Source organism: Leuresthes tenuis, unplaced genomic scaffold, assembly GCF_036924035.1.
Source record: "Leuresthes tenuis unplaced genomic scaffold, fLeuTen1.0.hap1 SCAF_18, whole genome shotgun sequence".
NCBI classification, from domain to species: Eukaryota; Metazoa; Chordata; class Actinopteri; order Atheriniformes; family Atherinopsidae; genus Leuresthes; species Leuresthes tenuis.
Window position 1 is genome coordinate 24,723,440 of NW_027325372.1, and position 27,908 is coordinate 24,751,347.

The 27,908-nt window shown below is 40.1% G+C and overlaps 1 protein-coding gene across 1 annotated transcript; it reads right to left on the minus strand.

Moving 5' to 3' along the window:
- Nucleotides 1–6,948: 6,948 nt before the first annotated feature.
- stmn1a (stathmin 1a) lies at nucleotides 6,949–10,066 on the minus strand. Its single transcript, XM_072370882.1, has 5 exons — nucleotides 9,992–10,066; nucleotides 8,382–8,425; nucleotides 8,121–8,293; nucleotides 7,802–7,993; nucleotides 6,949–7,718 (listed from the first exon to the last, which is right to left on the minus strand). Exons 2-5 carry the CDS (start codon nucleotides 8,395–8,397, stop codon nucleotides 7,647–7,649), a joined length of 453 nt encoding a protein of 150 aa, XP_072226983.1. The 5' UTR covers nucleotides 8,398–8,425; nucleotides 9,992–10,066; the 3' UTR covers nucleotides 6,949–7,646.
- Nucleotides 10,067–27,908: the final 17,842 nt, after the last annotated feature.

Sequence of the window (27,908 nt, forward strand, 5' to 3'; positions counted from 1 at the left end):
CTTGGATAAGGGGTGCAACCCACCACTTTATTTGCTGTCGTTTACAGTCAGGTACACTAATGCCTCGTTTGCATGCGAGTAAACTAGGAGTCCATTGATTCCCAAAGGAATCTCTTTAATCTCAGGTAGGTGTGTGAAACTAAGCCTTCTGTTTTTGTTTTTTGTTCTGAACATGTTGAAAAGCCAGTAACTTTTGCAAAAGATTATGGAAAGACAAAGGGCCCATTAAAGGGGAACTCTGGTATTTTTAAACCTAGACTTTATTTCTGGCATGAAATATCTTCATCTACTCACCGAGAACAGTTTGGTGAAAGTCGGCGTCCTTCGGAAGATATTTAGATTCCTCGCCCGCCGCTGCAACACAACTCATTCACTCCGTTAAGGACGTCCATCTCAAAGTTGTCATTCACGTCGTCAAAATCTGATAAATATCCTGCCATGTTGCACAAAACTAGCAGTAGCAAACTAAGTGTGAAGTTAGCCAACTGTCACAGAGCACGGAGTAAATAAGCTGTGCTGCAGCAGCGCACGTCAATGACGTCATCCCAGTAGACAAGTGTGTAGAAAGCCCTCTATAAGCCCCCGATAGCCGCCAATAACAACAACACAGCAGCTATGAGCTAACAAAGACAGATAATGCCCTATTTAGAGGCTGTATTGTCAAAGCCCCCGTTCTCTCCCATTATATGGATATACGTGGATCTCGAGTAATCTAAATATCTTCCGAAGGACGCCGACTTTCACCAAACTGTTCTCAGTGAGTAGATAAACGTATTTCATACCAGAAATAAGATCTAGGTTTAAAAATACCGGAGTTCCCCTTTGCTTCCAGAGGGAACACTTTGAGTTGGGGTTTCTCACAGCTCCACTGATGTCTACCTGTAAGAGTGTTTTGTGGCAAACAGTGGCAGTCTGGTCCTTAGTGTTGGCCCTTAGCTTTGCTCTGCTGTGAAGACTTGGAGTGGAAAATCTGTTGTGCTCATCTATAACTATAAGGGGTGTAGTTCAAGTTGATTTTCAATCAGTTAACGTCTGCTCATTGCAGAGCATCAGCTTAAGAGCTACACACCGAGGGTTTTGGAGGTTGAATACCTTCACTCTGCATGGGATGAGAACAATGTAATTTACACAGGCTGAAAGTCAACAAAAGAACCTATTTCCCAGTTGACTCCATTATCGATCTGACTGGTTCAAATGAGGCCATACCTAGAGATAGATTTATGGTTCATTACCTGTCAAATACAAACCCTGTGTCTTGGTCCCTGGTCCTCCTGTGCAGCTTGCTATCCTCTCTGTTTCTCCCCCTCTTGCTCCCTTTCTCGCTCCCTCTCGTGTGTTTGTGGGTTAACTGGGCTAACTCTGCTAGTTTGTTTCAGGGGCGGAATTCCCTCTGGGCTCTTCGCCCTCCTTGGACTTACCTATGGACTCATCAGCATTGTAGATCACTTCATCCTTGCCATTGATTTGCTAACTCACCCCTGTGAAAAGACCGATCTGGACTGCAGGCAAGCCAGTTAAAGACACACTCTGTCTCTATGAAACCACATTGTTGTAAGTTGTGCAGAAATAAGCTAATATTGCTAAAATAACCACAGGCCTCCTGGGGAAAGACATCACCTGTTTCTCCAAAATTCCAATATGTACCTCTGTATCAATGATGGCTTCACACATATTCTCAGGTCAATCATGCCATGGACACTGATGCACTGCCATACCACACTTACTCACCTTTGGCACATGGAACCAGACATCAGGTTTTTTTTCCCAAAACCAGGTGAAATATGGACTCATCTGACTACAGAACATGTGTGCTCTGTCTTTCTGTCCATCTGAGATGAGCAACTCTTCTGTGTATCAACAGAGTTGGTATATGGCTTCCTCCGTGAGTAATGTAGTTATCTGGATGCAGAGCTGCCCTCTGTTGAGTGAAAATGGTTTTCAAAGCTACCCCTAAGCACATGTGTCTGTATTGATCATGGTGGCATGATGCGATACTGCATGAGGGCTGCAAGGTGAACACCCAGCAATGGCTCATTGGTGTCCAGCTTTGTCTTTTATGCACTGAGATTTCCCCAGACTTCCTGAATCTTTTCACAATATACTTATCTGTAAAGGGAAAAAGTACAAAATAATTTTTTTTGTATTTGGACATATTCTTTATATTTTGTTGATTATTCTCTGAGAGAGTTTGGCATAAGTCATGTGTCACAACCCGTCCCTGCTCTGAAAGACCAGGCTTTTGGTGGATGCTCCTTTTATACCCAATCCTGACACCCTCATCTGTTCCCAGTTAATCTACTGAGAGCAGACTCTTCACGGTTCTATAAACATCTATCTTTTTTGCCTCTGCCACCTTTTTTGTGTGCTGCTCTCTTTTACTCTCCATGTACATATGACATTATAGTTCTCATTAACTTGTGTTTCTCTTTCTCAGCAGGTATCCCTGGCCTGGTGTTATGGTGTTTGTTGTCCCCTCTTTTCCGTCCTCTCAACCCCCAGCTGGTCCAGGCAGATGCCCGTCCTTCCTGAGTCTGGTTCCGCCAGAAGTTTCTTCCTGTTAAACGGGGTTTTTTCTTTCCACCATCGCCTCGTGCATGCTCAGGACAGGGTTTGGATCGAAGGGATGTTTCAATCCAATCTGTTTGTTTCCTAAGCTAGGATTCTTTTTTTAATTGGTTTTGTATGAATTGGACTAATTTGGAATTTCGTTTGGATTATGATTGTAGTGAAATTAATTGCATTAATCAGAATTGGATTGTAACTGGCTTGAATTAAACTCTTTAAAGTGCCTGAGATGACATTTGTAGTGATTTAGCGCTAAATCAATTTGAATTTGTTTGTTTTTTTAGATACAATTGAGTTGGTTGGTGAAGACACTGAAATCATTTCTGTTGTGCTTGTCAGTTAAATCTTACAAAACGTCTTCCAACAGATAACATTTCAGCAGGATTTATAGGTCAGTTTTATCCTTTTAATACTCCAGTTAATGGTCACTTATCTATAAAAGTAATGACACTCCCCTGTCCTTCAGCTGCACTTTTTCTTTGAGCTAATTAGTTAATTTTATCATCACAGATGCTTAGTTAAGATGTGTTATAGTTAAGTAGCCTGTGAGTACAGCCTTAAAGGACAACACTGTTACAGTTACAGATAAATCTTTCCTATGATAAATAAATAAATAAATAAATTACTTGAAACTAAGCATGAAATGTTATTCTTGATCCCTAAAACAGAACAGCCATAAAAAACACAACAACCTTGAAATGTTTTCTTCTTGGCTTTTTTCACCTGACAATCAAAATACGATTTTTTTTTTAATCGTAAAATGGAAAATACTTTGGACTTTGACCCTTATAATAAACATACTTAAGTTAAAGATGTGAATACAACAGCAGACTGTATACCAAGGAGAATATTCTGAATCCAGCCCAGATGCATTAAAGGTGTTCGAGAACTCCACAGCCAGCCACGTAGTAGAGGTGGAAATATTTGCAGTCATATAATGCTGATTACAGTTTAGCTAGGTGCCTGGAAAATTTCCCGATGCAACAGGATTCAACAACAGAAGGCTTTGGGTGGAAAAAAACATCCATTCAGTCCAACAACTTGGTTCATTTTCATCCGTATAACGGATACGAGGGGAGCACCAGAGGGTAAGCACAGATCAACATTGCCCTCTGGTGGCACGTAAAGCTAATCACTGAAAACAACTCTGCAGTCCCACCACGTACGTGCACTGAAGTACATCATCTAAGTACTTTGGTTTAAAGGACTACGGTTGGACTATATAGAGCTTTCTGACCTTTTAAAGTGCTACAAGTCACATTCATTGTGCTCTTTTGTTTTTCACTCACACATTTGCTCTCTCACACACATCAAAGGCAGGGTTAGGGTTAGGCCGTTTATCAAACTCCTGATTATACCCTGCCTCATGAACACAGTACAGTGTATGGAGCAGTGCTGTAGATTTCCAACCAGGTCCATCATTAAAACTCTGTTCTTTCCATATTTATGTAATAATAGTGGCCAAGCTCTCACAGTGCTCATTCTTTTGTACTAAAAGGATAAACTTCCTTTTTAAGTGAATAATGTGAATTCCACGACTGCAGAAATGTTTTTAAGGTTCTAATCAGCAGAGGAGTCAACAATAAAAGTGAATCTCAGCCCTGACACTGACTTAATCTGCTTCTGTAAATGTGAATGATAGCCCTTCCTGAAATGTTATCCTTTTATGATACCACATGCAGTCATGTTAAAAAAAAGCACAACCTCCTTCAGTTTCTAAGGCTTTATTTTTTAGGACATACTAAAATAAATCATTGGTTCTAACCAGGTTTTAAAATTTTGAGTAGAACACACGAGGAAAACAGGACTTCAACAACTGATGTTTTGCACTGTACAATATTACAAGGACAACAATTATGAGGGCTGTATCACTACTTTATAATGTAAATGAAGAGTTTTGTAAAAAGTTCAATTATAACAAGATATCATGGGACACAAAGCATACACTGAGATTGATGAGTATTTCACTGCCAAAAAACAGTAACAGAATATATCATGGTAAAAATGACTCAGTTCTGCCACCCTCCTGGCCTAGTCCACTTTCAGATGAACATATTACATTTGATCATTATTAATCTAATGAAAACTAAGCCAAAATGCAGAAGCAGGATATGGAAAAACAGCCCATGATTCAATAGCTCAAATAACCATTTATTGCCGAAATAACTCATTTTTAATTTCTTTAAATTCTTCTGTATGGTATCATCTGTCTATCATACTGTTGTGGAGGAGTTTTGGCCCACTTTCTTTTTTCTTATAAAATTGTCTCCGTTCTTTGTTAGATTTGCAGATTTTTACACAGCTCTCATCAGGTCTTCAGGTCAGAACTTTGACTGGACACCACCGTGCTTGACAGCCTGTATGAGGTGTTCGTGCTGATGTGCTGTGTTTGTGCATTATGACCAAACATCTTCACTTTGGTCTGGTCTGTCCAAAGGACATCGTTCCCGAAGTCTTGTGGTTTGTTCAGATGCAACTTTTAAAACATAATCTGTGCAGCCATGTTCTTTAAAGAGAGAAGAGGCTTCCTCCTGCAACCCTCATAAAGGTGCTCACACTTGATCAGTCTAATCTAGTTCTACAGTGAGGAACCTTGGAGTTATTTTTGAGCAGAATTTATCATTTGACGCACATATAAAACTGGTTTCTAGGACTGCCTTCTTTCACCTTCGTAATATTGTTAAAATCAGGAACATCCTGTCTCAGGGTGATGCAGAGAAACTAGTTCATGCATTTGTTACTTCAAGATTGGACTACTGTAATTCTTTATTATTGGGCTGTCCCACATATTCTCTGAAAAGCCTCCAGCTGATCCAAAATGCTGCAGCCAGAGTTCTGATGAGAACTAACAGGAGAGATCATGTTTATCCAGTTTTAGCTTCTCTTCATTGGCTCCCTGTTAAATTCAGAATAGAATTTAAGATTCTTCTCCTCACATATAAAGCTCTTAATGACCAAGCTCCATCATATCTTAAAGATCTCATTGTAAGATATTTTCCTAACAGAGCACTTCGCTCCCAAACTGCAGGTTTACTTGTGGTTCCCAGAGTTTCTAAAAGTAGAATGGGAGGTAGAGCCTTCAGTTATCAGGCCCCTCTCTTGTGAAATAAGCTGCCAGTAAATGTCCAGGAAGCAGACACCCTTTCCACCTTTAAGATTAGGCTTAACACGTTCCTTTTTGATAAAGCTTATAGTTAGGGATGGCTCAGGTAATCCTGAAACATCCCATAGTTAAGCTGCTATAGGCTTAGACTGCTGGGGGACCTCATCTGTCACACCTTTCCTCACTTTTTCCTCCGTTTTATTTCTCAATTGATTTTATGTACATGTGACATCATTGTGGTTATTAACTTGTGTTTCCCTGTTCCAACAGGTATCCTTTGAATTGTGTTATGGTGTTTTTCCCCCCTCTTTTCTGTCTTCTCAAACCCCAGCTGGTCGAGGCGGATGGCCACCCTTCCTGAGTCTGGTTCTGCCAGAGGTTTCTTCCTGTTAAAAGGGAGTCGTTCCTTTCCACAGTCGCCACAGGCACGCTCAGGACGGGAGATTGGACTGAAGACAAGTTTTGATGCAATCTGTTGGTTTCCTCAGCTAGGACATTGTTTTTGAATTGGCTATACAAGAATGCATTTTTATTCATTTGAAATTAATTAATTGGATTATGATTACAATTACTTGAACTCCAGTTGGCTTGAATTGGACTATATTAGTTAAGTGCCTTGTGATGACATTTATTTTAATTTGGTTCTATATAAATTCCTATTGAAGCAGTAAAGGTTTTCACACACTATTTCCACATTTTGGCTTAGGTTTTGTTCATTACATGACAGTGTCGTACATCGTGTGTTGGTTAGTTGAGGTTATAATAAACCTAATGTAAGACCAGGTAATTACCACATTTTATATGTCCGGTTTTCCCAGCTGCATGTTGCACAGCAAAGATGCTGAAATTGTCATTTTATTATGCTTCCGTTTAGCTCCTGTTCTGAAATCTTTCTCAATGTTACAACACGTGTTCACTCAAAGGATTAATAGTAGAGCTCCTGACATTGTATGTGCAGGATTCCAAAGCATGGGGTCACATTTAATGTGTGGTACAGCATCAGCAGGGGGAGCCAAAGACTTGCATACGTGGACAGTGAGAATGGATTGGATTGTTTGGGATGCATGCCGATAAATCTGGGTCTCATTGTATAACTTGTGGTTACAACATTGGCATTACATACCAATTCAGTTCACATGTAGTGACAAGTTCTGTGTTCCTGGTTACAGCTGGAGAACATGAGGGGAGGGAGGCCAGTTATCCAACCCCTCCTGCAGAAGACAGTAGAATTGTTTAATTAAACTATTATTTGTACCAAAAAAGTAAACAAGGCGTTTACATTTTTTTAATTATTTATCTTTATTTTAGTACAACAGTTCAAGTCAACTAGACACTTGCGATGCCAAAGTGTATTGCTGTTTTGCATTCCATGTGTGGACCCCTGCTCACTGATGTTCAAGATGACACCCATTTCCACATCTGCCATGTTGATTCACAGCAAGAAGTCATGTGCTTTGAAGACAACCCCAAATAATCTTTTTTTAACAAAAGCCAAGAATCAGCAGCGGCACCAAACATGACCTGTAGGAGCAGATTAGCAGAATGTGGGTAGCATAGCTGCACGAAACACCCGCATGTGTAACAGCCGATGCCTTGTGCTACTTCTTTTATGTTACAGTAAGTGCCGAGAACAGGTGTGGTTCACAGACATATTCAAAAACGCACTATGAAATTGGTGGTAATAAAAGACCAATGCATAGAAACATGCTTCCAAAAACAACACACTGCTAATTTTCAAAAAGGGCTGAAGCTGCACTGACAAGCTACATATCAGATGATTACAGTAGACTCAAGGGAGGGGGGTGATCCACAGGTATAACCAGCTCAACTACACTTATAGCAGGAAAATTGAAAAATTCACAAAGTGGAACTTGTATTTATTTCAAAAGGTGGGTAGTGAAAACCAAATACTGGCTGAACAAAAAATAAATCAATCTTTGGATACGTAAAAAACCCTATACAATCCCGTTCGTCAGCTTCAGTCTTCCGAGGTGCCTTCTGAGGGGTCTTTGACTTCCTTGTTCTTCCGCACCTCTTCCAACTTCTTGTCCTATTAAAGAAAATGTACATACATGAATAATCAAATGAGAGTGTCTCAAGCACACATGTTCTCCGTAAGATTACGTCTCCAACCTTTTCTTTAAATTTCTCATTCATCGCTGCCATAATTGCTGTGCGGTTCTCTTTGTTGGCCTCCATCTTCTGATTGAGCTTTTCCTCGGCCATCTTGCTGAAGTTGTTGTTTTCTTCCATAGCTTTCTGTAGCACTTCCTTCTCATGCTCACGCTTCTCAGCTAAGTGCTTCAGAACCTCTGCTTCGTGATTCTGAAAAATAAATGGTTTTAAGATTTCAAAGAAAGTTTTCAGACTTTAAACTGCATTTTGTTTACTAAAACAAAATGGGTTTTAAGTTTATCACATTGAATTTTTATTCCCTCCCCCCCTTCTTCACCTTGCGCCTCTCCTCTGCGGCATCCAGCTTTCTCTGAATCTCCTCCAGTGATAAATCCTTCTTTTTGGGAGGAGACAGGGGAAATTCTCCTTTGGCATCAGGGACAGGAGCACCCAGGATGACCTCAAAGGCCTGGCCGGAGGCCCTCTTGTCGAGCTCTTTGACCTGGATGTCTGACCACGTGAAAAAAAAAAAAAGTTAGTTACATACAAACTGGCATTAGCTAAAATGTTTTGGTTTTTTTTTTAAAAAACAATTCACCTTCAGCGGCTGCCATTTTGAGGATTCGCTGCAGGTCAATTTACCTAAAAAAAAAAAGGTAAGAAATCAAAAACGTTTCAGTCTCTTAAGAAAACCTAACTAGCAAGTTCTGGATTATTTAAAACAATTCCAGAGAAGGGGGAAGAAAAGAAAACACAATGGCGACACCCGCTGGTATCATTGAGCACTGCAAGCAACCACCGCCCATCAACCCAAACAAAACGGCTCTGGCATTCAATGCCCACATGTCGTGCATGCGCCATTGTTCATCATCTTACTCGCAACAGCACCGACACTCAGATCGATGCGCGAGCAATCGACCAGCCTCAGACTAAAAGAGGGGAGGCGACTTTTCAAAACCGACCAACCCCCGTGTTAACGGTTAAGGACAAGTCACTTTGCTGAAACAAAAGGCTGTGATTAGGGTGGGCGCGGCAGCCCGGGCCAGGTGCAGACGCGGCCGGGGCCCGGCCAGCCAGCCAATACACACGCCAATTAGTTCCATTTGTGAGGGATGAGTATACCCGGGGAAGACTATCATCAGGGAGCACCTGTTCCTTGCACCATGTGTCTGGAGATGGAGGAAAGGTGGGGGTGGACACGCAGATGGGGAAACAATAGCTTACAGAGCACGCAAGGCCAGCTCGACAATCTTGTGCTTGAAAACGTAACGTTAGTTCTGCCGTTTGAAAAGTTAATAAAATGAGAGGAAATGCACGAGCAGCAACAGCTGCCATGTCAGTTAAAGTGGTTAACAAAGCAAACCATTACGAGAATCACCTGGGCACATTTAACCAAAGGACCCCTCCCCTGACAAGGGCCAACAGCTAGCTCAAGGTTGCATTTGTGTATTAGTTACTCGACATAAAAATGCGAACATACCTCTCAAAATAAAAAAATAAAGTGGGTCGTGCTAAAACCCAACACCCTGGCATACCAAACCGACACCCACAGCCGACATTTCATTGAGCTGCTGACCAGTTCCAAAATGTTCTGGTTGACAATACAACTCCATCATTTAAATTCAGCTTGCTGGTATCTTTGGCTCAATCTTTAAACAAACGCCATCAAACAAAGGCGCTTTTGACAGCAGCGTGACGGGCAGTTGCAGACAAAGGGGTGCTGACATTTCCCCGCAAAAGAAAAAAAACTGCCCCTTTCACATAACGAAGGGGTGAATACAACACTTAGGGGGGAAAGTAGTCGATTAATTCCAACAATAAAAGAAGAATTCTTCCATGTCTACCCTCATCTCTCTCAACGGTGGTGCCAACTGTGCCAGTGTCTCTCTCCATACAATAGGCTAACACCCCGCCAAGCCGCCACCATAAAGAACAACCGCCGTTTTTGTCCCGTTCTGTCGCGGAAATAACACCGAAAATAAGTTGAACTCTAATGACCGAGGGTATTGACCGAAAACTGTCACATTAAAGCTCATTGACATACACAAAAGTAATTAGTTTGTGCTTTAAAAAAATACCGACCAGAATAAAACGTCTAAGACAAGTATCGTCTAGATATCTTTACAAAGCTTCACACTAACCTACAGATGACAAAAAACTAATGCTGCAGATTTTCTCTGTAACAGAGATGCTGCTAGTCACACCCACCTTCAACAAGCTGTGGATGCTGAGCTCCTCTCTCACAGATTTCGCCACAAGCCCTCTGTCCGTGCACTGCAAGCGCGCGGATAAATGGACTACAGCCAGTGCCGTCACGCCTCTAACTACCAATCAGTGACTGGCTTTACGTTCCCAGTTACAACTGGGGATTGTAGTTTTTCAGTCTTTAAATTGGTCAATTAACTAAATTAATCTTTAGTCGAAAGGTTGTGTTTTAGTGTTTGTCTTTTGGAATAAAGGGCCAAATGTATGAAAAGGCCTCAAGGAATCATTACAAATAATCTCTTTGAAGTAGGTTTGTTTAAAAAACACCAAAATATCCAAAATATCATTTTAAAAGTACCTTTAACTGAAAAAACACATATACATATACACATATATAACAATGCTTTACCAGTACTTTATAGGATTTTTTGGGTCCCAACTAGGAAATCCAACTTCTAATTGGCATTATTTATTTCTTCTGAGTCTGAAGTTGGACATTTGATTTCCAGTTTCTCATTCAATGCACCACTGTCCACCACCAGACAAGCTTTTGTTAAAAGTAGCCCATAAGAAAAACTTTTTAACATTAGTCACTAAAGACTTAAACTAAACACAGAGAAACTGAGCAACAGTGAAACCCAGGGTTCACGGAGCCAATATGTAATGCAGAATGAGTTCAGATGAGTTTTGAACTTGTATATTAACCTGCCAGTACCACCAGTCTTCTTATCTGCAGTAAAGTGTTTTACGAACCTGGACCAATCCAGCACATGACTGTGCCATAAAAGTTTGATCAGTGGCAGCTTGCCATGATCAAACTGAATGAAGGAAATGTTAGTATTTTGGTCAATCAGTTTGGTATTTGATATTCTGAGCTCCGTTTGCTGTGTAGGCTAGTGTGAGCTCTCAGGCTGTTAACTGATTGCTACATGTTTGCAAGATAACTTCAAGCTGGCAGATTTTAATTAAGACACACCACACTGAAGGGTGAGGCGGGTCAAGTTTCTCATTCTATGCTATAAAAAGAGCTATAAATTATTGGTTTAGATGGGAAGTGATGTAATGCCTCTCTATGGTATTTTGACAAAACCACATCACAGACTTTTTAAGACCTTAGCAAAGTATGTGAATATATTTCCCTGAAATGATTTTACGTCTGCATTGCTACTTTGAAGGACCAGTGTGTTGAACAGAGCATGATAGTTACACAGGGCTTATAAGGCACATTAGATTAACAAAAAAGAAGGTAGGTTTTAAATTATCACTCTAAATCTGTCTGGCTCATGCTCCACATTAACTGCAACAAAACCATCAGGCCTTATGTACAGGCCAAATGTTGGGACAGAATTCAGCTTCAGTCAGCTTACCTGTACTATTTCATTTCAGACTATTAATAGCTCAACGTCGCTGTGATGAAGGGAGGAGCAGATCTGTCTTTGTTCTATCACACTGGTACGGTTCTAAATGTATTTGTAACCACAGGGCTACAGTTAAATCTATTTTTATTGCTGACATGTGTGGATGTCACATTATCTTCTGATTTGGCTGAGTGCTTAGTGTTAGTGTTAAAGGCACTTTCAGTAAATTGTTTCAGCGAAGAGAAATAAATCCATACTGTTCTCATGATGAATATGGGGAATCAGTACCATCAGTTCTAGAGTAATCAGGTAGCTACAGACATCCCGATTCAGTCTTAGACTTTACAGTAGTAGAGGCAAAGGTGTGGATTTTGATAAGGATGTGTACTCGATATTTCATTTGCTTCCCCATGTGGTCACATGAGTTGGTGTATTGCTCCCTATGGCTTGATAATCTTAAGTTTATTTCATAGCATTTGATGTACCAGGACAACATCAGTCAAGCTGTAGAGAAATCTCAAGGTTTGACAGAAGAAGAATACAGAAATCAGTTGTGAGTCTCGTCTCAAAGGGTCTGAATGCCTAAATGCAGATGGGCTATATCTGTTTCCTGTTTTTTAAGCAAACTGAAAACACTTCAAAAACCTGTTTATGTTCCTTATTGTGGGGATTGTGTGTAGAATAATAAGACAAAAAGGATTACATTTATATTCACTGCTACGTAATCTAAATCAGAATCAGCCACTAATGTCCCAAGACTCAATCAGACCACTAGTCAGAAACAATTTTGAGAATAAAGGGCTAGTAGAGAGGATGATGACTATGATGAGATCACCTGTTAGTACTGTCAGAAAGGCTGCGCACACTAAACAATTTAGCAGGAGAGGAGAGCTAACATATGACAGTGACCCCCTTTTGATTGTCACTAAACGGTTTTGAGAAAAATAAAGCAAATACATCCACTTCTACTCTATGTATCACAGTTAGCTATTATTGTGGAACTTGTGTTGTCCTGGTTGTGTTTTTCATTCTTAAATGGATGAGAATATTTTGTAAACTGTGCTCTGTAGATATGATTTTGTTTTGAGGCGGAACAGAAGAGAAAACTTTAAAAAGAATACCTGTGTTTGTATGTACCATAGTGACTCCTTAGCTGCACTTTGAGGGACTCTGTCTTTTCTGTAAATAACTCTTCTCAAAGGAGTGTTTCTTTTCTGCTACAAACATGCGGACTGCTGAGTCATGCCTTGGGCAGCTGGTTCTTTCATGTGAAACTACATGCTTCTTAAGCCAGTGTGTGGTCTCCACTGTGGGTCTTTGTGCTCCTAACTGCACTGAACACCCTATAGAAAATGGGCACATTGCATCTTGGGCCAGGTGATGATCAAATACATAATTCCTTACTGACAGAAGCTGCACCAGCTCTAGCTAATGAGCACTGCTTGGAGAAAATAGAGGACATTTTTTGGTCTGAGTTGTACAACCACATAATGGCTACGAAGACCTCTCTCTTCTTCTAAATGGAGAAAGTCGTTTTCCTCTTCCCTCAATTTTGTAAGCTACACTTTTGATTAGTTATCAGTAAACTTTGGTTGCTGTTAAAAACTCTCACTTTCAACATAAAAAGTTTTACTAGTTTAAAATTTTTTTCTTTATTTGTTGTGTCTTTGTTTGTGAGTTAATATTATGTTATGACTTGTAGAAGTAAAGTCATGGCAATTGACAGATCAGAGTTCAGAAATTGATTTAGTCCGTCCATACCTGATAAACGGTAGCTTAATAAAAAAGAAACTGCTTTCTATAGCCTTTTTTCAAAGCTAAATTTTTTTTAATGAAATTAAATATGGCAGACTCATGATCAGCAAGATGAGGTCACACAGCACAAACACAGTTAAGCTAACCGTAACTGTTTCTAGTCTTTGTGCTAAGCTAAGCTAACGTTATTCTTTTAAAGTAATTGTCCTGCATAAAATGCCAAGCTATTTTTTTGTGTGCGTGTTTGTTAGGCTTTTGTGGCTTAAAATAGGTAATGTAAACTTCCGGAGTAACAGAAATTTCATTTGTCTAATTAGCATTTTAGTGACTCAGACATTAGCTCCAGTCCTGTCTAATTTATCAACCAAAAAGCAGCTAACATCTACAGAAGTGGAGAATGGCCATGGATTTTTTGTTTTGTTTTGTCGTGATAACGAATTAATTTATGTGTTCTTCTTGATTTCAACCTACAAGAGCTGCCACGAATGGCTTCCGTAACCACTGGCTGTAGCTGTAGCCTACCCGTAAAATTACACTTTATGTTAGTTTGTTTACTTGACTGGGTTTGTTTAGGGGCTAACAGATGAGAGGCTGACAAAATCCTATCTATCCAGCTGCTTCAGCTAAGGTAACAATTAATTTGTTATCACGAGAAAACAATCTTTGTTATATCGAGATTACAAGATAATATGTTGTTATCACGAGATAACAGTGCATAAAAAGATATAAAAATCCATGGCAGTTCTAGGCTACCACAGACATCAGCAGCCTTTTTTAGACTTTACATCTGGAGAGACAGTTTCGCATTTCAAATGTAACTTTATTGCTGGTGATACCAGCTATAGTTGTTAACTGTCAAGCTATAGTGACAGGTGTGCTATTACTAGTTTATCAAAACAAGTTTTTGGTGTTTTGTGTGTCCCAAGACCAGTAGCTGAGTGTGGCCAAACTGTTCTGTCTTTGAAGAGGAGCAGATGGTGCTCACGGCTTGCCAGGATCAGTCTTCCTCACTAACTGGGTCTGTGGTGCTTCACAAGACAAAGATGGCGAATGAGAGTCAGAGACAGAGAGATGGGGAGGGTAAGGAGAAGCACAGGAGGGATGTCTGTCAGCATAGTGGCAGCACTGGCCAAAATCGACAGATGTATGTGTGCGGGTGTGGGAGAGGATTTGGTCCTTTTCAAGAGCGACAAGGTTTTAGACTTTGTTTATGTGAGTTGTTGTTGTTGTTATATGAGTCTTGCTGATTATATTTTCGTACATTCAGCCTTGTGGCAAAGTTGCTTTGAAAAATTGCTCACATATTTGTATCTTTTAATGATTTTTCATCAACATCTTACTTTTCCTACAGCTTGGCAGTAATGACTCATGAACAAGTTTGTTCATTTGGGAGTAAAATCTGCTGGCTAACAGTTTTTTTTCAATGTATGTATGTTTACAAGAAGTTTAGCTCTAGTGTATTTACACTTTCCCCTCAGAAATGAGTGTTCTGTACTGTGAGGATACTGGAAGACTTGAGACAGATGCAGGAGGCTCCAAAGCTCTGTGATAAAAAAGCAGACAAGTGGTTGCATGATGGGGGAACACAGGGGATATTATTAATCTATGCATCTCCTACTGGGCTGCAGCTGTGTTGTGCAGCAGCAGTAGCAGCTGATCCACAGGAAACATTCTTTCTCAGACAGCAGAGGAGTGGGACCCTCATTCAGAAGCACTCAGCCATGCAGAGTGTGTGCTGTGGCTGGTCCTGGAAGCCTGACCCATATTCTTTTAGTCCACACAAACACCGTGAGGACCACCAGCCCATCTCCTCCCTGCTGTTTTTCCCATCCACAGAGATGGTGGCATCGAGTAGTGGGTCGATCTTAGAAAGGGAGAACCCTAATGTTGTTGTCACTGTCGAGATAGGATGCCTGACAGGCATAATATTTGTGTCTGCATGCTGAGAGGGGAGGCTGGTACATTTCAGGTAGTCAGAGTTCAGCAAATATCCCACTAGCGTTAACTAGTGCTAAAAACATCTGCTGCTTATGATGAATGCTGATAAAGTGCAGCTGAGAATTTGCCCCTCTGCGTATCTGATTCAGCACTGATTCAAAAAGAACACAAAACCCTTTTTGATGAATATTGTATGCAGCTTGTCCCCTGTTGCCATGACGCCAAATCTATAAGGCAATTATGTTTAAGTTTAGAGATAACTTTTATGTAACTGAGGGTTACATAATCACCAACTCAGCTGCTCTTCTTTGGGAGGCTGCAGGCTGTCTGGAAGTGGTTTCAGAATCCCTGCCCCCATCCTCACTTATTCTGCATGTGTGCACAATATGCGTGTGAATAAGTGTGCATACATGTACGTCTGAATAATGACTGTACTTGTGGAGAATGTAGGGCATTTCAGATAGAATGTCAAATTGCCATTATGTCTAATTTTTTTATCTTGATATATGTGTGTGTTTGACAAAGACATGAACAAATAGAAAATGATCAATTGATAAAGTAAGATAAAACAGTTGAAGAAACTGTCAGTGATGAGTGGTTTAGAGGGGACTTCAAAATCATTGCAGGGCACATAGTGCTCATACTTTGCCTGATAAATGTCACGTCTTTAGGTTTTGATTCATGTCTTGTCTCGTCATTTCCTGCTTTATTTTGAAATATTAACTTCCCTCTCGTTTCAGGTACCTTGACTTTCCTCCTGTGTCAAGCGTCTGATTGTCTTCCCTGATTCCAAAGTGTTTCCACCTGTTCCCCTTGGCTCCTCTTGTGCTCAAATAGTCTGCGTCTCCCTTGTCTTGTGCCAGTGTGTTGTAATCTGTCTCATTCCTCACTCTGGCTCTAGTAATTGTGGCCCGTTTTCGAGAGAGCTTCTTTTGTTTAAGCCTGCCTCATTTAGAGCGTAAAGATTTATTTGTAATCATTTATAGCCTATTCTGTTTTAAACGATCTGAAACGACCCGGCATCAGTGTCCTGTGGTCCGTGACAATAACTAATATTTTTAATTTTTAAGAATAAAAAACAGACGTCATCTAATGTATGCTGTAAAATTCCCACAAAGCCATGAAAAAGATGAATAAAGATTGTATCATGGACAACTGAGGCAGGAGTCCATTGAAGTCAACACTTAGTTTATTATTAAACTGAGCTTTAATAATACGTAAAGTGATGCAGATGTAAGAGAATTACAGCAGTTAAGCCTGTGGGATGTAAGTGTGTTGCACCGAGGAAGTAATGTCTTAATTCAAATCAATTCAATTTACTCATAATGTACCAGTTCACAACAAAAGTCATCTCTAGGTACTGTAGAGACAAGAAGGAGAGAAGTAGAATCAGTTCATTCTCAGAGAAGGCAGCCATGTGGCTCAACATATAGGAGAGGACCACAGAAACCAGGTTCAGCAAAAAACTACAAATTGTGGAGCAGTTTCAGAATATCAGCCCAGTTTCCCTTATTCAAACTGTTTCCTGAATTAAGATCCCAATTTCACAGTAAAGCTGTAAAGGTTGTTGGAACTTCATTGGCTTCATTAGCTTCTCTTCATTGGCTCCTTGTAAAATTCAGAATCGAATGTAAGATTCTTCTCCTCACATATAAAGCTCTTAATGACCGAGCTCCATCATATCTTAAAGATCTCACTGTAAGATATTTTCCTAACAGAGCACTTCGCTCCCAAACTGCAGGTTTACTTGTTGTTCCCAGAGTTTCTAAAATTCAATTCAATTCAATTCAATTTTATTTATATAGCGCCAGATTACAACAATTGTCATCTCAAGGCACTTAAATAATATAGTCCAATTCAAGCTAATTGGAATTCAAGTCATTGTAATCATAATCCAATTCATTCACATAGAGCCAATTCAAAAAATAATATCCTAGCTAAGGAAACCAACAGATTGCACCGAAACTTGTCTTCAGTCCAATCTCCCATCCTGAGCGTGCCTGTGGCGACTGTGGAAAGGAACGACTCCCTTTTAACAGGAAGAAACCTCTGGCAGAACCAGACTCAGGAAGGGTGGCCATCCGCCTCGACCAGCTGGGGTTTGAGAAGACAGAAAAGAGGGAAAAGATGGGGGAAAAACACCATAACACCATTCAAAGGATACCTGTTGGAACAGGGAAACACAAGTTAATAACCACAATAATGTCACATGTACATAAAATCAATTGAGAAATTAAACAGGGGAAAAAGAGAGCAAAGTCAGGAAAGGTGTGACAGATGAGGTCCCCCAGCAGTCTAAGCCTATAGCAGCTTAACTATGGGATGTGTCAGGATTACCTGAGCCATCCCTAACTATAAGCTTTATAAAAAAGGAAAGTTTTAAGCCTAATCTTAAAAGTGTAAAGGGTGTCTCCTTCCCGGACATTTACTGGCAGCTTATTTCACAAGAGAGGGGCCTGTCATTATTATCTAACAAAAACTAAGCTAAAATGCAAAGTCAGTGCTAATCAAATTAATCAAAAAAGCATTCAGGTGTGTGTTAAGACAATGCTAAGGAGGAAAGACTTCAGCAATGATCTTAGAGAAGAAATCGTTGCTGCCCATCAATCTATTTGGAGGTCATTATTCTAAAATAAGAACAATTATTCACAAGGGGAAATTTAAGACAATTTCCAGTCTTACCAGGAGTGTGTATCCTTCAAAGCCAGATCGTGCAATGTTCAGAGAAATTGCAAAAACCCAAAAGATACATCTCAGACTCTACAGGCCTCAGTAAAGAGACATGTAAATAAACTGTATTCAAACTTCAACAAACTGATGCAACGGTGTAAAGAATAGTGGGCCGAAATTCCTCCAAAAAGATGCAAGACTGATAACGTACAGAAAATTATTACTTCAGGTTACTGGTGCTAAAGGTGATTCTACAAACTATTGAATTGGAATGGAGTGTGCTCTGTTTTTTTCCTCAATTTTTCCATATTTTGAAATCATTTTTGTTCAAAGAATGATGACACAGCATTATATTTCACATTTGTTGTTCCTCTGAGGTTGTATCTACCTGATCATAATCTAATAAGAACTTTTTTTCTTTTTTATAAAAAAACAAAATAAAACATAGAATTGAAAAACGATGCACTTTCATCTTTATGAGACTGTACAGGAAGAGTGGGAGGTCTGTCATGTCTGTGACCAGGGGCCCGCTCTCTCTCTCATAGTTAATCCATAACTGTTTTGATAAGGTTGTCTCAGTTTTGCTTGTGTTTGCTCAATTTAGATTTTTGGGAACAAATTGCGAGGTACTGTATGGGTGGAAAAACGGATAGAGGCAGACCTCCGACCCCAAAGTTTCCCTTGTACAGTTGTTTGTTAGCTGTTAAAAGAGGGAGCATCAGGAGAAAAGCATCAAGCAGGGTTGGATATTAGCTTTAAATGACTGGATTAATAATACATGTTCATGCCACAGAGGATAATGGCATCGTGTTGGCACTGCCTCATCAGCAAGATCTGAAAGCAAGCATTTATAGTTCAATGTAACAACTGAGCTTTAACTCAGATATTGTTTGTCGTACGTAAATTATAAAATGCACCAAAATGTTTACGTACATTTCGAACAACCAGGTTTTTTTTTACATGGGGGTTAAACAGGTCAAACAGGTTATCTTCATCTTTGTCTCTTTTCACCATGTGGGCATGTCTTCATTCATAAACAAAAAGGAAAATAATTCAGGCACCAAGTGCAAAAGGCTCTCACACATTTTGTATTGCTTTAAAATATTTATTCTCCTGTGGTGCATTTTTTTCCTACTTACAGTGCAAAGTTTTCAGACCTTTATCTTTGTTCTGATACTTCAGAGTCATCTTAACATTGATTTGTGTGATTCTTTGTCCTGTTTAGCCAGTTCCCTTCTAAGCGAGACTTAAAAATCCAACAAGGACAAGTTTTCTCCCTTTTTCAACCTTTCTTTGCCCCAAGAGCAAAATGCTCTGTTCTAAAAATGCGAGGACAGCCAAGTCTGAAAGGAATCTAAAATGTTTGAGGTGACACTTCGATATTCTCCATGTTCACACTTAAGATAAATATCTAATTCTGTGTTGCACAGATGTTCCACATAATGTACTTTAGTCGTCTCCGTCACAGCTTATGGTGAAATAGGAGCCCTGCCCGTTTGGGATGGCTTGTTTTCAGCCCTGTAAAAAGCAGTCTGAGCCCCAGAGCCTGCTTTAGCCGTAGGGATGGGGTGGTGGGTGTGTGACAAGCGTGCTGAAGGGAGGAGGGTTAGATGAAGGGAGGGATGTTGTACAGACAGGGAGCAACTATTCATGGCAAAGTGATGCAGGGTGGGGGCATAGATAGGACTACTTGCTGCTGAATCAGAGCTGGTTACCATCACAAAGCTCTTCAGGGACTGTGATGTCAGCCCCCCGACAGAGAGAGGAGGCGAGGCAAACAAAAGGATGAGAGGGATGGGAGGGAGGTGTACGTGGTGATGGAATTCTCTGAGGGATTGGCAAAGACCTGCCTAGATGATCTGTTGAGAGCTGCAGGCAAACATTGGATGACGGTGGAAAGTCATATTTGAACTGCACACCTGATTTCTGTCCCATGTGATGAAAAAGCTTTTATATTTAGAACAATACTTGTTTCTGATTGATCACACCAACTGTTACCACATTTGTTTTTTACATGCTGCCAGTGGGCCCAGACTTGGATTTATCAAGCACTTTTTGTGATCAGTTAGATTAGTCTCTGGTAAGTAGGTTTGTTGGTGAGTAATAATCATAATCCCAATCTAGGCGATTAGTTTAATCCTGATATTATCATAACAACATCCAGTTATATAAACCAGATGTCTGCATGCAAAGCTCAGCTCAGTTCATTTTTAAGTATTATCTCATGCTATCCAGGCCTTTCAGTGACCCTTAGATCACATATATGTCTCATATTGTGTGCTCCATTTGAATTTGGAAGTCAGAATTTCTGTGTTCCCGGTACGAAAAACAAAATTAATCACAAGCTGAAAACCTTTTTTAAATTTTTTATCAGTTTAGAGAGGAATTCCATGGATCGCTGTAATGAATTGTAGTAAACTAGATTCACAATAGTATCTTACTGTATTTCATCATGATTGTGAGTTAATTTGCATTGTCTTTCTTTTAGAGTTAATGCAGTTAGAAACTAGTAACAGTAGATATTTGTCATTCAACAGAATAAAGAAATCAGTTTCAAAGATGTTTGTGAAACAAAATCTTTGCACAACATGAACATACCTACAGAGAAAGATACGGTCTACCAGTTTCAGGAAATGAAACTGTCACAAAAGGAAGGATTCTCAATGTTTATAGGCATGAAAGTCCATGTTTGGGGGCTCAAAATGGTTTATTGGTGGAGTTATACTGTCACAGTTTATGTTTTTCATGTCACAGTTTATGTTTTAATGGTCCTGTTTTCAGTTCCTCATGTTTTCAGGTTATGTTCTTTCAATCTTTTTCCCCTGCCACCTAGTTTCACTCATGTCACCTGCTTCATTGTCATCAGCTGCACTTCATCACTAATCACTCCCTCCACAGAATTTAGTCTCCTGGTTTCCTTTCACTCATTGCAGAATCCTCACCAATCCTTCATGTTGCTATCACAGAAGTGAAGTCTGGTTTCCTGCCACATAGCCTTGTTAATTGAATCGTAGTCTTGCCACAGTTATGTTTGTTTGTTAACCATAGTCTTGTCTTGTTTCTTCACAGTCTTGTTCCATAGCCACAGTCTTGTTTTGTTTATCAACGTTTAAGTATTTTTGAATCCGGCTCTGCCGCGCCTTTTGTTCTTGCTCCCTGTGTTGGAATAAACCTTTTGTTGAACTTAAAGAACTGCATCTGGGTCCTACCTCTCCACCATTCATGACATATACATGTGCTGTACTTGCTATACTTGCTTTTTTCTCTTTTGTTTTCAGTCATTTGTTAGGTTTAGGCATTATAAACAAAGTGGTTAGGGTTAGGAAAAAAATCATGGCTTACTTTAAAACAGACCCTCTGGCATCTGGCACCCACACCCGCTTTGCAAAAGATATAATACATGCTGTGGACACAAAAGAAACCTCCATCTGAAAGACATTACAGTTGTATTCACAAAACAGGACTACACACTCTACACACACACACACTCACACTATGAGTGGGATGGATTGCTGGATCGATGAAGATCCCTAATTTAACACTGATCTGTAAAATGGTGCTCCGATTGTGAAATTTATACCCATTTGACTCATGGGAGGCTTATCCTTCAAAACACTGTCTGGACGCAAAGCGGATACTAACAGTTGTGCATACAGTGCAGTAGCTTTCAATTATTACTACGGTTTACTGCTTTTTCTTTTCATATGTGGGGATTCATTTTTTTCCCATACCAGCTTTATCCTATTTGGAGTTGTGGGAGGGTGGGAGCTTTTTCCAAAAATGTTATCAAAATTAAGCAGATTTCAGTAACTTAAGTTAATGAACGGTGATATTCCAGGTATTTGGGTGATGTAAAACCTACAGTTATTCTATTATTATATCCAAAATCCAAATTTTTAAATACATGACTGTGCAAAGAAAGTAGGGATTCTTACACTTACTTTGAGTTTTAGTTCCTTGTAGACAGTGGAATTGCAAAATGTTTCATATTATGTCCAGTCAACATAATTTAATTTGCTAAAATATATCCTTTTGTAATTCAGACCTGCGATGATGGGAAGGTAAAAGTTTAATCATTTTGTAATGTCAGAGACATCTGACATTGAGGATACCAAGTGCTGAAAAATTTTGATGTGAGTCAGTACTGCAGGCTGGCAGTCCAGTACCTGTACCCTTTATTCCTCAGCCATACCTTTGTAATGTGTGCAGAATGGGGTTTTGCTTTGTATTGTTGAAAACTGATGGACTATCTTTCGAAAGACATCATTTTGAAAATAGCCTAAGCCTAAGTAAAAATAGCCTAAATCTCAGTGAACTTTTCTCCATTAATGCTGCCATCACAGAAGTGTAAATGAGCTTTGCCAAAGGCTCTGATACAACCCTATATCACTAGACGCTTTTGGACTGGTTGCTGTTAACAGTTTGGATGCTCATTTTGATCTTTGGTCCAGAGCACATAGCATCCATTTCTTGCAAAATCTTGAATATTGATTGGTGGGACCATAGTACACATTTTAGGTGGTATCTACGTGAATGTAACTCTGTTTTGTAGCGTTTTTACAAAGGTTTCCCACAGTAATCACTTGCTCATGTGGTGACTTTTTCTGTTTTAGAGCTGTAAAGTATGTAGTCGGCTCACTTTCAAAATGTGAGGACAAAAGAGTAAAATTTTTGCTTATGAATGAGTATCCCTCAGTATCCCCTTGCACGTTCAGAGGCCATTAAAACAAGACTTTAGCATTCAAATAACAAAACATAAGTTTATGTTTTACTGTATATTCTCAGCTCTCTAAGTATCTATAAAGGGCAGTGTGACAGATATGGCTGCCATTGAATTCGCTGACCTTTGAGCAGTGATAATATTGATGAGATAGAACAGAGATGGGGGAAGTCCTCCCTTGAATTCGCTCTTGAAGATGACCAATAAAGAAGAGACTTCAGCTGAATTCAGGGAGGTCGAGATTCAGGGATGGAGAGAGTCTCAGAATAATTTTCCCGAGGAAAATGCTGGAGGAGAGGAGAGACACAGCCAAACAAGCCAGACGGCTTGGATGGCAACTTATAATGTTGCTGCAGAGTGACTTCGTCTCTGTGAGAACGAGGTCAGGCTAATGCTCGTTTCATCTTATTGAGAGAGAGCGATGCCAAGCTGAGCTGTCTAACAGAGAGCTTATGGAGAGCGCAAGTTGTACTATCCTGTTCTGTGTGTGTGGGTTTATGCATGCACGAAAGAAGGCTTATTCTGCCAGTCTCCGCCCCGTCACCGCCTGGGTGATGTCATATGTTTGGTTGTGTGAGCATGTGTGTGTTCGCAGCCTTGTGATCTATCCCTGGACAAAGAATGAAGTCAGTGCCAAGATCAGGAGCAGGATGGGAGGAAAAAGGAGAAAAAATACCCAGAGAGACAAATAAGGATACGTTGTTTTGAGCAGATTATGGTTTGCCGAGTTCCAATCCTCTGATTTCCTGCCTGTCTTGTGAGCAGCTGATCACCAGCCTGTTCATAGATTACACATAGAAAGATCTCATCTCTGACAGTCAGTCTGCTTAATTGTGACAGGCCAAATACTTACGATAATTTCTCTTGTTGTCAGAAAACCCACTACCCTATCAGTGGTCATCAGCCCCAAGACCATCCATTTAGACCAAAGTGGAATCCTCCCAATGACGTTTTCTTTGAGTGCTCTGTGGAGTTGTGTGGGTTCTTCAGATCTTTTCTGGGACTCTGATGATCTATCTGTATGTTTCTTTTATGGTGAGGGGCTTATTATCTTTTGATATTCATCATCATTACATTACCTATAAAACAAAAAGCTGTGCTATAAATTATTTTTTTGCTTATCGTGTAGAGCAGAATTGGTCTCTAAGACCCACAACCTATATGGGTAAAGTTGGATTGATGGTGTCAATAAGAAACAAAAGAAGACAAAAGAGTTTCTATTCTTCGTATTATATCCCAAGCCCACCCACAGACAGATTGTGGAAGAGAACTATGTAGGATGTCAGAACGATGTAAGTGTCATGATGTGAGCTAATGCTTTTTGCCAGGAGGTTAATTATTTATACAAAAACTCAAATGTTGAGTTTGATAGTTTAGAATAAAGATATTTTTGTCTTCTAAACATTAGTACTCTTTTTTTTTTTTTTACCATTATGTAATTGAAGCTATGTGGCTCAATCAAAATCTGAATTGATAAGAAGAATCAGAATCAGATACGATAACAGTCAAATGACTCCTAAACTTAGGGAGAAACAAATGAGCTATCAGATGACTGGTAACCAATCCACTATTTAGCTGTGAAGGAACTCCTTAATCCACCTTTGATCTAACACGATGAATCCATCAGTTGATGCTTTCAGACCAAAGAGGTTTCAGGGCTTTATGAAAGTGATGAAAACTTCGAAAATCCCTGAAGGCTAACAAAACCTCAAGGACTTTTCCATTAGTTGTATTAACACCATGGACAGGAATACTGAGGTAAAGTAATGCTCAGTGGGCGGTTGTTAGATGAGTCAAACGTGCTTTAATTCCTCCGTTGCAACTCAGATGGTCCATTCCTCTAACATTAGGCTAATATGAGGAAGAGTTATTGATAAGGATGCTGTCGAATACAATCACTGCATTACAGAAGGTTTCCCTCATGCTGGGAAAGCTCAGACTCAAAAGACCTTTGCACACAAATCACTGTTTGTGTGCAAACTACAATGTCACATTGTGTCAACCACGTTTGCATTAATTTTCGGAAGCTTTTTTCTGTCATGAAAGATAAATTTCTGCGTGTTTTCACATCAGTCCAATGCTTTTTGACAGTGGTTTGAACGTTCAGACCCACCTCACAGGCAAATGCAACTCATCCGCTTTGTTTCACAGCACAAAACACTTTATGAAAATAAGAGTAAGCGTAGAGCGAGCCAGCACGAAGACATGGAAATATTCTAATTATTAAAGTCAGGAAACAAAGAAGAACAGTAAGTTTTACATGCATATTTTAAGAGAAAAACGTCTTGGTTTCCAGGTTTGACTCGACAGTCTGGAGAACCTTGTTACAGTTTAAGGATTAACATGAATACTCCAGTAGTCCATAGAGGTCCTAATCCTGGCTAAAAGTACTATTTCTTCCACCTGTTCTACTGTCTTCTGGAAACTTTAGTACTAAACTGTTTGAGAACATTAGAGATCCTTTTTAACAGTAACTGATTGTTAAGCAACTGATTTTGAATGAAAGCACATGTTGTTTCAGCTGATGTATCAAAACAAAATAGATGTAGACACTACATTCTCACAGCCCCAATAGTTATGGCAAAATTAAAGCTGGAAGTCATCCTTTTTTCAAAGGATCTTCACTAAGGGCCGCTGTTTCATTTAACCATGGTTGGCCCATGAACTAAACTATTATTTCTCATTAAGCACACAACAACAAAAAGGTCCTTAAAAAAAGCTCACATTACCCTTAAGTATGATACATTTTGGAAATGTGATATGATTTCCCTGAACTTATGCGTACAGTTTTCCCCCTAAGTCTAAGCAAACTTTTAGCACTGCATTGACCCGCTATAAAAGTTGTTTTTTTCCTTTTTGTCAGCACGCTCCTACTGGCTGTCTCAGTGGATAAGCTGTTATCTTTGCCCGCTGACAACACCTGTCTTGTCGCTGAAGTTAGAGGAGTTGATGGGTCACGGTTTGAGATGCCATTGATTTCTGTGTTTTTATGGGATATGTTGACAACAAGAAAAAATCTAGAAATACCAGCTTTGTCCTTGAAAGTATTTGAGATTTTGTGAAGTATGATAATAAATGCATCATTACCACAATCAGAAATTTGCCAAAGTGATGCTTCTGCAAGTTCTAAACTCTTTCCAGTCTTAGCTTAATCTCCCACTGACATTTCTTCACTCCCATGTCCTCCATCTTTTCCTTCCATCTCCATCTTTGCTCCCGAGGCTCCTGTGTGTGTGGGAAATGGCACGTTGGCTTCCACGTGAAGGCTTCTCTATTCGCTGGTTTGCCTGCCTGTGACCCACGTCTGCATGGCCTCAGTGCCAGACTTATCATCCACTGAGTCTCTCACTGTGCCTGTTTCTATATGTCTCTCTCGCTCTCTCTGTCTCCTCCACAGCAGCGTGGTCACTCCCTCTTTGTCCTGGTTGTAAGGGGTGAGAGATAGAGTGATGGAGATTGTGGAGGAGTGAGACGTGGAGTAAAGGCTGCCTCTGCTGTTCATTCACTTAGCTTCGATTCATAACACAGCGTTTGGTTCTAATCTGGAGCCAGATTAGTTCTAATGTGGTTCTAAGGAACCACAGTGGACTTCTGTGAGGCAATTACATGATAATTTCCTTGTGCAAAGCCAGTAGCCAACCGCTTAGAATGCACTGTTCAATTATGTAAGAAGATAGAGAGCTTTCCTCTTTGCTGCTCTCCTGTTCTGTTGTGTTAAAAAAAACAATGTCTAGTTATTTCAGATGTCAGTTTATTTTCTGTAAAACTGCATTTGGGCTGCTGGGTTAAAAGAGGTTTTTGCTGATCATGGAATTCAGGTCTGGGAGTTCTCTACAGTCTATTTTTAGATACTGTTTTAACTTGCCATGATTGGCTTCCTTTCAGTTGGCTCTTGAACAGTAACAACTGAAAAGCAAGGGTTGAATATGAATTTATGTGAGGCTAACTTGTGCATATACACAAATGCATCATGTCCTCATTTTGCAGCTGAAAGCTTCGAATCAATCCCCCTCCTCCCCTCATCTTCTCAAGAAGCCTGATTGCGTACAATGAAATAAGGTCCGAGCTTGTCTCAGGGCTAGGTTACCCTAGCAACAAGCTATGTCGCGACAGTCAGGGTGAGGAAGCTGCCTCAGAACAGAGGAGGATGCCTGAGAAAGGATGTGGACACGAAACAGGGTGTTTTTGCCATTGTTTTCCATGTATTTTATCATGTCATTCTTAGATCAGCTGTAGACGACAGTATCAGTGACACAGCATGCTGTCTCAGACGTGCTTCTGTCTGTAGAGAGGCAAAAAGCCCTTGGGTGTATGCATGTATGTACGGTTTCATATCTTGTCAGCAGGGGTGTTGGGACACAGCCAGACAACAAGCCTGTGTGAATACATTAGTGGAAGCAGCACACACACATGGACACACTACCAAAATATACCTCTACAGGTTCTGAGCAGTATTTGAACTGACCATAAGTAACAACTAAAAAGTAAACTGTTTGGTCAAAATCACTCTTTATTTCCATGTGAGCGTCAAGACGATGTTTCCACTCCACGCTCCTCTCTGAAAAATGAGAAATATTCGCAGGATGTCAAACCACAAACATCACTTTTCACAATTTGATTCCATGAATCCACAATCCATATTTTAAAATGAAACTGTCTGAAACTGTAAAAAAACACATTTCAGCCATTTTCTATGAACCAGACATAACAAAGGGAGTCTTCTCTCCACGTGGCGGCATTATGTGGGGTGAAGGATAATGTGGGGAATGTCTCCATCTGCTGCACATCCAGAGGAACTGCTGCATTATGTAACAGTGCTACCAGCAACAGATGGTAAGTGCAGTTCGTGTCCAGCTCATACCCTTCAGAAGATGACGTTTAATTGTCTGAAAGCTTAACACACATCCATCAGCCTGCAGCGACCACCGCCACCTTTTAATGACTACATGAGTGACACCAATAGAGATTCTCCCAGTTGCCCCCCCTCCTTTTGCATGGTCAACACACGGTCATGTTTGATGCAGCAGGAGACAGCGTGACATTGCTGCTGAACCTCGTACGAAACGTGACTGTCCTCTGAATCTCTATTCCAAAAAGTAAGAGTTGTTTCCGTGTATTACACTCATACACTGATCAGCTATCATATGAGCAGTGTTAGCCCCCAAAATAATCTGTTGCTTTTAAGTCCCCACTATCCAGGAAACCCTTTTTATAACCTGACCGGGTCAGAGATCTTCTAATGGCACTCAGTATCAAGAGTTTGCCATAACTGTTTGAATGATTGATGTGTGCCATAGCAAAGATAATGAAGATAATAAAAATGTTTGTGTTCCCAACTTTGTTCCCAAATTTGTTGATAGGATGTAACAGAATCATCCATCTGGTCACAGAAAGCAAAGAGAAAAGGTCAAGCTGGCTCTGCTCACATTGTGGAACTGATTAATGTCATGAACAACATGCAAGTGTGGCAACAAGTGAT

Excerpts from the sequence above, each read along its gene's own strand:
- stmn1a (XM_072370882.1), bottom strand. Across the intron at positions 7,994-8,120 it reads CCGCAGAGGAGAGGCGCAAG|AATCACGAAGCAGAGGTTCT; the intron begins GTGAAGAAGGGG and ends TTTATTTTTCAG. Across the intron at positions 7,719-7,801 it reads ATGAGAAATTTAAAGAAAAG|GACAAGAAGTTGGAAGAGGT; the intron begins GTTGGAGACGTA and ends TTTCTTTAATAG.